Source organism: Musa acuminata, chromosome BXJ2-7, assembly GCF_036884655.1.
Source record: "Musa acuminata AAA Group cultivar baxijiao chromosome BXJ2-7, Cavendish_Baxijiao_AAA, whole genome shotgun sequence".
Taxonomy (NCBI): domain Eukaryota; kingdom Viridiplantae; phylum Streptophyta; class Magnoliopsida; order Zingiberales; family Musaceae; genus Musa; species Musa acuminata.
Window position 1 is genome coordinate 36749212 of NC_088344.1, and position 11996 is coordinate 36761207.

The following is an 11996-nucleotide window of genomic DNA, read 5'->3' on the forward strand; positions in this document are numbered from 1 at the left end:
TGCTTTCCGGTCCTTTTTATCATTAATTTTTGGCCACGGAGGGGAGTTTTAGGTCAAAATATTTTTGAAATGGGGGACCTGTTTTTAGAAAAGAGGGAAAGTTATGGGCCCCAGGAATTAACAGCAGGTAGTACGTGGCACACACCTCCTAATTATTAATCTTATTGTTTTATTTTATTTTTAAGACCAAATTGCCTTTTGTCTCTCCGAGGTTAAACTTTATTAAGGATAATAATCATCTCACAATTAATCAAATAATTGAATGAAAACAATAAATATTTTAGATATAATCCATATTAAATTTTAGAGGCCCAGACATGTAATTCCATGAGGGACGACAGGCCAAAATCGGAACTAAAAAAATAATCCACGCGAGACCCAAAATCACCATCGAATAGAAAAATGAAACCACATAAAATCCAAATCGGAATGCATAAAAAAATAAGACCTATTCCAATTCGAATTTAGTAGGTAAGAGAAGCTATCGGGTAATCAAAGGCAAAGAAGACTATTAGGTTGTGCGTTTTGGTCTTTGCGGCTGACGTATAATTTTGTTCCTTTATACTTTATTAGTCGCCCGGGCATCGAGGAGGAAAGAGGAAGAGGAAAGTGGCCCACAATAAACTAGTCTGGATCATGGCATGGCAGAATTCGTGCATCTGAAGGTTAGTGGCCAGTTTATGTTGGATATAAAGAATGCTTGATCACTTAGTTAGCTATTTTTGCTTTCTCATCATAAATCCTTGGGTATTTTAGTACGCCTTCCTGGATCTGGGATGAACATCATTGTTTTTTGTTCATCCAGGTTAGCAACTCTATTAAGTTACGTCTTTGTCATGATGATAATAAGTAGTCAGACCTGCATGACTATATCACTGGTGAGGTTGAGTCTTTGTATATACATTAAAATTCCATGTGGTTGACTGAATGTTTGTAGCACAGATCGTGGAAAGAAGATGACGAAGATTGATGGTGTTTGCTTTGGCATCTGTGCCTCACTGGATTTTGGTTGCCTACAACATTTCCAGATGTCAAGTAGCTGTCGGGAATAAGTGTTCCTCACTGTTCATCGCATGTTTGTTACATGATTTGGCTCTTTTGCCCGCACTCTGAGCATCAAGTACCTCCTCGCAATGAAGTCTTCTTCTTCCATGCCGACCATCGACATCAATGCACGTTGCTTTATTTCCTTCTTTCTCTCCGATGAGACAAGCAGATGGACAGGGAAGTCAGCCAACGTTTGGAGTTACTTTGTGATGGAGTAGGTCTCTGATGGATGTGCTGCACCAAACAACTGTGTCGTCAGGAGGAAAAAATTAGGAAGCAAATCTTTAGTGGAGTTCATCTTTGATAGCTCTGCTGCACCAGACCATTCCGTCACCGGCAGCAAGATATCAGATGGAATTGGTTTGTCATCTCGTAGATTCTTGGTCATTCTTCATACCTGTGTGCAGTTCTTGGCAATGCCTTCTCTCTGGGTAGTTTCAAGATGAATGCAAGAGGTGTTCGATGAAATGATCAATAGAAGCCTCCTTTTGGTGCATGCGGTTCTCACCCTCTCTTGGCTAGGCGCAGCAGCACAAGAACACGGTGGTGGTAGAGCTCCTGTGCTTCCCTCCCTCTCTTCGACTTCAAGCTTTCGAGTGCAAAGCTTTTGGGTAGACCGTCACTTCGAGGATGATGAAGCATCTCGCTGGCCCGATACATATAGACGGCAAGTACACCAATACATTCCTTTCAGGGTTGATGTGAACTCCAAATCTTATTCTCCACCAGATTGCATGGGTTTGTACGTATGTGCTGATAGTGACAATTTATAGCTTAGATGGAACCTCAAACCTGACATCTGATTCAGAGTCGTATTATACAAATGGATACCGGTATGAGAGGGTTTCTTGTTAGGCACGCTCTGTTTCTGCAAGAAGAACAGAGTGAGATACATAGGAAAGCTGCAACTTTTGGTGCCAACAGAGAGAGAGAGGGAGAGAGAAACTGCTCACTTGCCTTGTGGTCTGTGATGATAGCAGATGGACTTCTCCCCGTGGATTCTGTCACAAGCCGGCCATAAAGAGCAGCAGGAACAAGGAACCCTCTGGTGGCCGAGATGCATCATCACATCTACCAAATCCTGTACTTGTTCTCTGTTCAGTGCATATTGAAATGATCAAGAGATGTGCCAACACTTGCATCAGCCATCATCTTATCAATTGTATATTATGCTCGTCCACTGAATCGAGCATCATTCATCAATGCTGTCTCCTGACGTAGTCTTTCGAAAGGACATGATCGAACACACCATTAATACCTTTGTTCGAATCACTGCTGTGGACCATCACAGGTGGGAGAAGGCGCCTCTCAGGACCATCGACCTCCTGTCTGGAGCCAGGATTGCTACCACCTTGCCCTGGTTTTATGAGGTTCGTATTCAAGGGAGATGACTCTGCCGCCTAAATAATAATTAGAACAATTAATAGTAATGTATAAATATAAAGAATTGGATATAAATATATTTTTTGCATAATAAAATATTTGTTATTTTGATATTAATCTTAAGTCTCAGCTTTTTGAATTCTTCACATCCTTCCATCTTATGATATTAATTTAAGAATTGAAAAAACTTTTGTTGAACATATAATTTTTATGAAATTTCATCAATGGACATCAAATTTATAATATATTTCACAAGCAGTCCACAAATTTATAATAAATTTCATAAGAACCAGAATCTACAACAATACCTGATAAGGGACAATTCGGTCAATCGATCATTGGTGCGACCCATAGGCTCACGAGAAATTGGACGATACGATTTTATCCTTTTCGAAACATGTGTATTTCAAAAATACCTCTGAGAGTAAGGGAAACCATCATTAATCAATATAAGGCTAAATGATCTTATCAATGCTCCCTCCCGTAGGGGAGCCAAAGGCTCATAGTTAAGGTGCATGGCTTAAGAGCGAGTTTGCTCGGTCGAGGTGCAGACCTCGAACCCTCCTTCTAGCGTCAATATGATAAGGGATAATTTGATCGGTTGATCATTGGTGCAGCCCGTAGGCTCACGTGGAATTATCCTTTTCGAAGCATGTGCGTTTCAAAAGACGCCCCTAAGGGTAAGGGAAACTCTCCTTAATCAATATAAGACTAAATGATTTTATCAGTAATCTAGGAGAGCCAAGGGCTCATAGTCAAAATGCATGATTCGAGAATGAGTTTGCTCGACCGACATATAGGCCTCGGACTCTCTTTCTAGTGTCAATGTGATAAGGAACAATTTGATCGATCGATCATTGGTGTAGTCCGTAGGCTCACGAGGAATTATCCGCTGTGAACGATGAGCGTAATCGAAAAGAAGAAGGAGAATGCTGGAGGACGCAGTTGGATCGGCGTGCAGGGAAGCGTTCATGGCCCGTTGCCCGAGATCGCTCACAACGCCGGACGGGATGGGATTTGGAGAAGATTGCACGAGGATATGTGCCGTCCACCGATCACTCATCTGTTGCATGACTCGGACGAAGAAGAGAGAGAAACCGATGGCATTTGGATTCTTCGTCGTTGTGCAGGAACAACGATCCGAACCGTCAGGAATCCCACCAGGATGCTGTGACTGCCTCGTCGGCAAGCATCATCCACACTTTCCTAAATGGCAATGGTTCCTGCAAGAATTACTGGTGAAAGAAGTAGCCAATTCATCGAAGAAGCACATGAACGAGCCAAAGAATAGTAAAGGATCACCATTGTTGAAAGTCCGAGGAAAGAGTTCACGAATCTCATCTGTTGCATTTGAGGTGCATGATTCTGAATTTACTCATCAAGCAAGATCATACGGTTTTCTCCTTCAGTTTGAGAAACACGCATACTTCGAATACCCAAAAAGAAGTCCAAGCTTTCAAGTGAATGTACCAAATTAGAGTATAAATTTGCTTGGATATAGCTTTACATGACAACAAATCAAGCCGTACCTACATCAGATAAAAGTTCATATACAAAGAACGATGATCATAAACGATATTGGATATTTGAAATGATGTTATTCAGTTATTCAACTGAGAAAAAGAAATCAGCTTCAGCTAATGGCAATTTTCTGCTCTGCAGTCCATGATTGCTCAGGCTCTAAATGGACTTGTCCAATCTGACATACGAAGAAACAAAGATCAGAATGCTCGTAATATCTTATACTGGTCACAAGATAATAAGGTGTCAATACCTTGGCATTTTCCACACAAACAAAATCTTTGAAGCAGGATTCCATCTGCATATACGGATTCCACAGAACGGCATCTGACCAACTGCATGGGCAATAATGGTCACGAGAATGGTAAGCAGAGCTTAGAGAATGTCCAAGAACTGGTAATCTACAAGAGATGCCGAAACAAGGACAGATTTCATACTTGCTGTTTTGTATATTTATTACGTCACCAATTCCATTGTCAAGGAATATCTCTTTGGGTGCATCAAGGTAAACGCAATCAACGAACCCCGGAAAAGTTATGACTTCCCTGAATCAAAACAAAATCGATCAGAATATAAGCAATCAATAAATTTTTGTTGCATTGGTTACATGCTTGCATACATAGGACAGACTGATTCTTATACATTTTCATTAGCATTTCTTGCATCAATTGGTAAGCATACAAACCTCTCCTCCTTACCCTCCAAAGGATTAGAAGGATCTGGGTCCTTGTTCAGATTCTTACAACCCTTTAGACCTTTCACTGATACTCCTGCTATAGAAGCCTGCCCAATGACCAATTGTCACTTGTATAATGTGGATGGCATGCATTGTATGGTAAATGAGGAGCTTGGAGAAAGAGAAAAGAAACTAGCATATAGGAGGGTATTATTTTCATTCTTACACGGAAATAGGTATGCAGCGCAGTGGTAAATGAAAAAGGTTTCTTGTCTGTGTTGGTAACAGTTAGCACCGTTGACAAACTATTAGAGTGTAGCTTAACCTGTGTAACATTGTCAAAACATCATAAAAACAAGTAATATATCGGAAATAAGGATGATAAAAAGGGAGAAAAAAGCACATGAAGGTTTCAAAACCAGAAACAGACAAAATTTCAAATAATAAAAATCCACCTATCACAACAATAGAGCATTCTTCCTTCAAATGTCTATTTTGATCTTTCAAATGGCTAGCTTACAAGACACTTTTCAAAAATAAATTTTGCCAAACTTTCCATGTTGTCCACCATATGGACTTTGCCAAGGCTACATTTATGATTGGCAAAACTATTTGACAATTAATCCAAATACTTGGTAATATCTAGACTTGTATCAGAAATTCAGAATTATTATTTTGCCTCCATCTAGGTAACGTCTCCAATGACAGGTTTTCATATTCCCCACAATGTCAATCTTCTTGTGTAAAAATTCCCTAGTAAAGTTATCATTAATAGCTTCTATGCACTATTGTATCCACACTGAACTCATGCATACACATTAAAGAAATACATATATGGCAAATTTATAATGAAATGTCAATAAGCAGTAAGGGGATGCAACAGGGAAAGACATAATAAACCAAGTCAAAAACAATCATCAGTATTATTAATAAATAGATGCATACATATTAAATCCATACATGTGTAAATGAAAAGAAAAGAATGTCCAGGATTGACAAGCATTAAATTATAAATTAAATATCAACACAACTGAATACCTATGTTTGCACCCATTCCTAGGGAATGGATAAACCTTGTTCAATCTAAAATCTTACTGATTCTTGTCACTCTTCTGTATGATCCATGTTGCGAGGTTTGTTAAATTATTATTCTATGTAAAAGTTCCAAGCAGAGTCTAGTTCACAATGTTCTGTGATAAAATCAATAGTCAGAATATAGTGTAAACAACAAAACACTTGCACAGATGATAAGCAAGCTGACCTTGTACGAAGTCCGAAAGCTGAAATCCCACATCGAGCGACTGTAAGGGTCATCCCTTAGTTCCAAGGTTATGATAGGATCCCCTTCGACATTATCAGAGTCAGCAATAGACCAGCTCATGTTTCTTGCAAAACCATGCTGTCAGATAAGAAGACGAATCTCATCAAGAAAACAAGGTTCTTGCTTTGTTGAACTTCCATTAATACCATTTTCACACACCAGAAAACAACCTAAATTCTTTCGTCAAGAAATCAGCTCATAACTGAATCCACAGCAAGATTGTATGACTGGAAATATCAAATTGTTAAATTATGGCCCACTGTAAACATATGGTGTCCAGGGACAGTTCAGAAATTAGAGTATTATGCATGTCAAGTGGAGGAAATTTATCATTTTTTACATGAATACTACTCAGGATGCTTTCTCCTACGAGATATATTTAGATATCTTGTAAAAATATTGTCTTTAAGCTAATATAAGAAACTTCACAAAAAAATCAATTGTTTTTACGGTATGATTTACCAGAATAGTCTGTATGACCCTATATGCAGAGACCAGAACTCAGGCTTTATAAGCCAGTTGAAGTCCTTGATTGAATCGTAGGGCTTTCTTGAATAAGGAAGTACTCAGCAAACCTATTAGACAAAGGATAGAAGGGGCCAAAAAGATATTCCAAAGAGTTGATCATCCTTACGGGTTCACTAGTAGATTGGAATAAACAACAGATACCACCAGTATTGACCTATTGTCTTGAATTTATTCTCTTTATTGTTGTGAGTGCTTGTCGATCTAGTAATGATGCTATAAGTCAGTAAAAGAAAATGCAAGCAAATCTTTTCTAGAAGAACTATACTACAAGTCAGTTATAGGAACAAATGAAAATGAAATATAAAAGAGGGCTTTTATACCTGCTGTATAGGGCCAGGTCCAAATTGAGGGAAACAGTGTGGGATTCCTCCACTGTTTTGAAAAAAAAAAAACACAATTTTTTAGTCATGTATCTCTTAAAATAGAATGGTAGAAAAAAGAGGTCTTCTAGATCCAATCAAAAGTAGAAGCCCTTGTAGCAAAGGTTTTTTTTTTAATTATTATTTACTCTTTTGTGTTGTTCAAGCTTTTATTCATTCCAAATATCAAAGCTAAGGTAAGTAATAAAAGAATTATCACTGCTAAGGTTGCCGTTGAGGTGAAAATTGAGTTTAAGACTTCTGAAGCGGAAAGATAAACTTAAAAGAGGTATAGCTAAATGATAGGCAAAAGAAGAACCACTATCATCGATACCTGATAGGTTTCTTTCCATTGAACACAGCATCTGGCCGAACAAAGAGAAGGTCCTTGCCATTCGAAACCTTCCAAGATGTAATGCAGCCTCCGAACAGATAAATCTCAGCCTCACTGCACAAAGACTGTATCATATCAGCCACTGTAACACCCGCGCATGCATTGCATATCCAATTTCACAAATTGAAAGATATCAGTGACCGTCGAGCATCATAGCCCCTTATATACAACAGCACTAATCGATTGGTGCAATCACAGCGTAAGCAATCTAGAACGTAATTGCTTAAAATAGCACTCCAAGTGCATAATTCATCAAACCTTATAATAAAAACTGCCAAAACCAGAAGATCTACAAATCCAAGCAGTAGGCCCTAAAGATGAGTCTTTAGAATCTGATGCCAAGAATCTGAACATTAAAATGAGGAAGAAGGGCGAGATTGACCTGCCATGAGGGGAAAGCAGGGAGACCTTGGGAAGCCCCCCATTCCCCTCCGAAATCTTGATCCCCTGGGCATAAGTCTTTTGTTCTAAGCTCGCAAACGCGATTCCTGACGATCTGCACCAAAAGAAGCAAAGAAAGAGCTGTAAACCTAGTCCAAGCATCTCCCCGAGGGAGCGGCTCACAATTCGATCTGGATATTGTACCTGAAACGGAGCCGTCGATCTGCGCTCCGTGGGGTTAGGGCTCTTCCGAGGGGCAGGGAGGCCATCGCCACGCTCGTCGCCATTGCTCCACCAAGGATGGGATTGCGAAGGATGAAGGCTCCTCGCGGATGGATTTGTCTTATTGGAATCGTTATGGCAGCATGTGCCAGACACGTGATTCCCGTGTGCCAAATCTAGTGTGCTATGTTGTTTTTATTAGAAATAAATAAATGTACTTATCATAATATCTTATATATTAAAAAATTAAACATTTTTTTTACTTCTAATTGGTAGGATTATTATATCATAATCCTCCTCATCCCAAGGAAGTTGCCTCCATTTCTTCTTGTGGATGTTGAGCTCCGATGATAGTACAGATTCTACTGGAACAAAAAGGTCTGTCGAAGTCCCTTGATGACTGAGAATGGAGATGATGGTAGGCTTGACAACTCCTTTCCAAAGTCATAGGAGGAGATGCACTCCTTTTACTTTTATGTGTGTCAGTGGCTTAGAAGTATTGGGGACATTATGACTTACTTCTGTGTTGATGTAAAGGAGTTCTACATGTCATGTAGGCATTTGCAGCTTGAAGGTCCTGCTCATGCTGGAATTCACCATGTAAGGCTGTAGTGAAGGATTCCATGAGCTCTTCTTGATGTAAACATTTACCATTGCTGTTGATGATCTTTTCTTTTGTTAGATTAACATGGTAAACCCAACTCAGGTTGATTGCTGCTCTATTTTAGGCCTCCCATTCATGATCCATGATATAGATTAACAAGGATGGATGAACCTTATCTAATCCAAATAACATGCATGTGAAACTGGCCCCCTTCCCAGCTACCCCAGGATCGAGTTGGTGGAGAAGATGATGTCACCACAGCAGTCCTTGGGAGAAGATCTCGAGGACTTCCTAATCTTTCTGGACCATCTCTGGGGGGAGACAAGGGGCACCCCGGAGAATCTAGCGGAGAAGGAATTCGCAGTAAAACAAAGGCCGCAGTCGACATGACCGGGAAAGAGGGAGACAGATACGTTGGGTTGGATACAGCAGAGGACGGAGGCCTTTCTCCAAACGGGAAGCAACAGCTGGGCTTTCTTCTTTGTCAGTAGCACCTCCATGATCTTAATTCTTGTTACAGGTCGTACGCAACCTGTTTAGCATCACTTTCCTGATCTAACAATACTGCAAATGCAGATGTTGCCCCTTCATAAAGCATAAGAGAGAAACCTTACCAGCGCCACACAAACTTTGTTCTTATATGCACTGATTAAAGAAGCGTGAATCCATGTATGTGAAGGAAGAAGGATGAGCTATACGTTCGTGAATTCTCCCACTTCCACCATTACTCGGGCCATTCTGGTCCTCTTCGATGGCTGGCTCCACCCGTATCGTAACCCCACAAGGAGGCTTATAAGAAGAGGCCCTTTCCCATATCGATCTACTGCCACCGGAGAAACCTTCCACGCTCTGCGATCCTCCCTGAGATGGCGTCCGGCTCGATGAGTTCCTCATGGACCGCAAAGGAGAACAAGACGTTCGAGAAGGCGCTCGCGGTTTACGACAAGGACACGCCCGATCGCTGGCACAAGATCGCCCGCGCCGTTGGAGGGAAGACGGCCGAAGAGGTGAAGCGCCATTACGAACTGCTCGTGGAGGACGTACGGCGCATCGAGGCAGGCCAAATGCCTTATTACAGGCCCTCCAACAACAGAGGTATACGTATCTGTCCATGACACCTCTGCCATCCACTGTTCCATTGAGTTTTCTGTGCTGCTTTCCCTATTCATTGAGATTCTTTTTTGTTCCTACTCTTATCTTCTTCGTAGTTTTTGATATCAAACACTTGGCTAATTTGAGAAGCAGAAATCAAGCATGAATTTTGATGTATTTTCTCGGTTATTCTTTGCAGAAATCCCAACTTTAAACCATTAATCATTCCGAATACCATTACTCAAAGTTTCAGTTCAAATACTAGCAATAGTACGCAACCAATAGAAAAATCTTATGAGGCAGCTGCTGGCTTTCCATGATCATGGCTGACCTGAACTCCATGATGCTCTCCTTTTAGGATCACTTTGATAGCAATCTTCTAAATTTCATTTAGGGTTGCTGTCCTACTTTGCAGCACATTTTGATGCATGGAAGTGTTCAGGAGGAGCTATTCAGCAACCTCAGTGTGAAACATACCGAGCCTTCATAATTTTCTCTATCTTATCTTTTCTGGCAGGTTGAAACATTTGAAACTCAACTGGGGGCACAGACTATAAGGCAGCAGCTATGTATATGTGAAGTGTGTTGGGTTAATCTCCTTGCTAGATCTCATATGGCACTATGTGAAGATTATGTGTCTTTGATCTCAGCAGCAGTCTCTCTCGTGTATAAGCTTCATTCCCCTTTTTATCATGTGTTGTAGATGAAGACTACCATTACAGACATATCTGGCTAGCCTTCTGTAATTGGTAAGCTTGTTTGCTATATATATCAGATGAAATCCCAACACAACTTGAAGATTTTTGGGTTTATTGGTTACTTGATGAAAAATATTCATCACCACACTTCTTCCCTAACAATTAAGATTCGAGCATTAAGCTTGCCAACAATTATTGGTGCTTGCACATCTTGGATGCTATCATTCAGAAAAAGATGTTATGAGATGGGTATTCAGTTCTCCTCCGAGCAAGTATGCAGAACCATCACCATTGAGCTTGCTAAATGCTAAGCCAGCATTTGTTTCCATGCTTTCTTTCTAAGCTCCTACAGATAGCATGTTCATTGAGGTGAATGTGCTCATCAACTTATACTCAACCTACTCATTGGCAAGATTATAAAAGATTTTTCTGTATGAATGAATGAATAAAAGGAGAGAACTATCTGTAACCTTTGTTGTGATTTGGTTTGCTAAAGAAGGGATGAATGAAATCTCTAGTTAGATTTGTGGCTGCAAATTTACTATGTGTATTATGCTCATTTTTTGAGTTGAAATGGCCTCATCTTCTTTTGCAGTTTTCACAAAGAAGTTTGATGCATAATGCAAATAAAATATCTCATCCATGTTGTCCATGATCAAATATTCACATTCAAGACAAACAATTGTTATTCTTTGCTCCAAGACAAACAATTTTAATATGCACACACTGTACTCCAAGCTTGGGATTGATTTCAAGAACCTCTTCTCCAATGGAAGAAGAAGGTGTTGATTAAGAGCACTTCTCTTTCTCTAACACTATTCTAACAAGTAGTAAGTGTAGACTAAGGGCTGATGGATCACACTATCCTCAATCTTTGGATGATGGGATGAAAATTTTCATTTCAGTTAACTTTGATATATTTTGGATAACTATTTTGATTTCACAATATCTTTCCAGATGTTTCACCAAATACATCACCTTCTGTGTCAGTACATTTTGTCTGATAGCAGATTGAGCCCTTGTAAATGTCTACTTCTGCAGCCACCCATTGAAATTGACATGCTTTTCTACACTTCTCACCACATAGTTCTTTTTTATTTCCAGATAACTGAAGGGTTGCAGATTTCTTTTGAGTCCTAAAATAAGTATTCCAATTAGATCACAGTCTAATGAAATATACTTTTTGTAGTCCACAATTTTGTTTTATAAAGAATCTTAGATCTGAGAAATATAATGCACTCTATTCAACATTCTGCAATATATCAGCTGCCCAATAGTGCTGCTGATACTGACTTGACATGGCTGTGGGACTCGCAAGAGTTATATATCTAAACATTACTGGTATGTCAGGTACATATCGATAATAAATGTCAAGATCAACTCAGGGATACAAAATCTCAGCCAATATACAACATATGGATGGCTTTGATATCATAATATGACCTCTTCTTCTCTCTATAAAATGTTAGCTTTGAGTTATGCTAAGACATGTTTCAGACTATCGCATTAAAGCAATAGTGCCATAGATATTTCAAGTATCTGACCTTACCAAGCAAGAGCATGCATTGCTTCCTTTCCGGTAGCTTAGTAACACCGTTCTCCAGGAAAAAAGCATGCTAACTGCATCGCAAAAGGGAAAGGAAGCACAGAATGCAGTGAGCATTCTTTACATGTATCTTAATCCCATCCCGTTGTCATCTGTATCCCATAAGCTAGAGAGATAGGAAGCAGCTGCAGTCAAGATGATAGAGAATGTTGCGACGGTATTAG

The 11996-nt window shown here is 39.8% G+C and overlaps 2 protein-coding genes across 2 annotated transcripts; one reads left to right on the forward strand and one right to left on the reverse strand.

Moving 5' to 3' along the window:
* Positions 1–3891: 3891 nt before the first annotated feature.
* LOC135617928 (putative glucose-6-phosphate 1-epimerase) lies at positions 3892–7963 on the reverse strand. Its single transcript, XM_065118712.1, has 10 exons — positions 7815–7963; positions 7612–7725; positions 7170–7283; positions 6797–6848; positions 5889–6026; positions 4854–4952; positions 4637–4734; positions 4389–4496; positions 4205–4286; positions 3892–4129 (listed from the first exon to the last, which is right to left on the reverse strand). Exons 1-10 carry the CDS (start codon positions 7895–7897, stop codon positions 4064–4066), a joined length of 954 nt encoding a protein of 317 aa, XP_064974784.1. The 5' UTR covers positions 7898–7963; the 3' UTR covers positions 3892–4063.
* Positions 7964–8687: 724 nt separating this feature from the next.
* LOC135617929 (protein RADIALIS-like 3) lies at positions 8688–10328 on the forward strand. Its single transcript, XM_065118713.1, has 2 exons — positions 8688–9531; positions 10046–10328. The coding sequence occupies exons 1-2, from the start codon at positions 9303–9305 to the stop codon at positions 10048–10050; spliced, it is 234 nt and encodes a 77-aa protein (XP_064974785.1). The 5' UTR covers positions 8688–9302; the 3' UTR covers positions 10051–10328.
* Positions 10329–11996: the final 1668 nt, after the last annotated feature.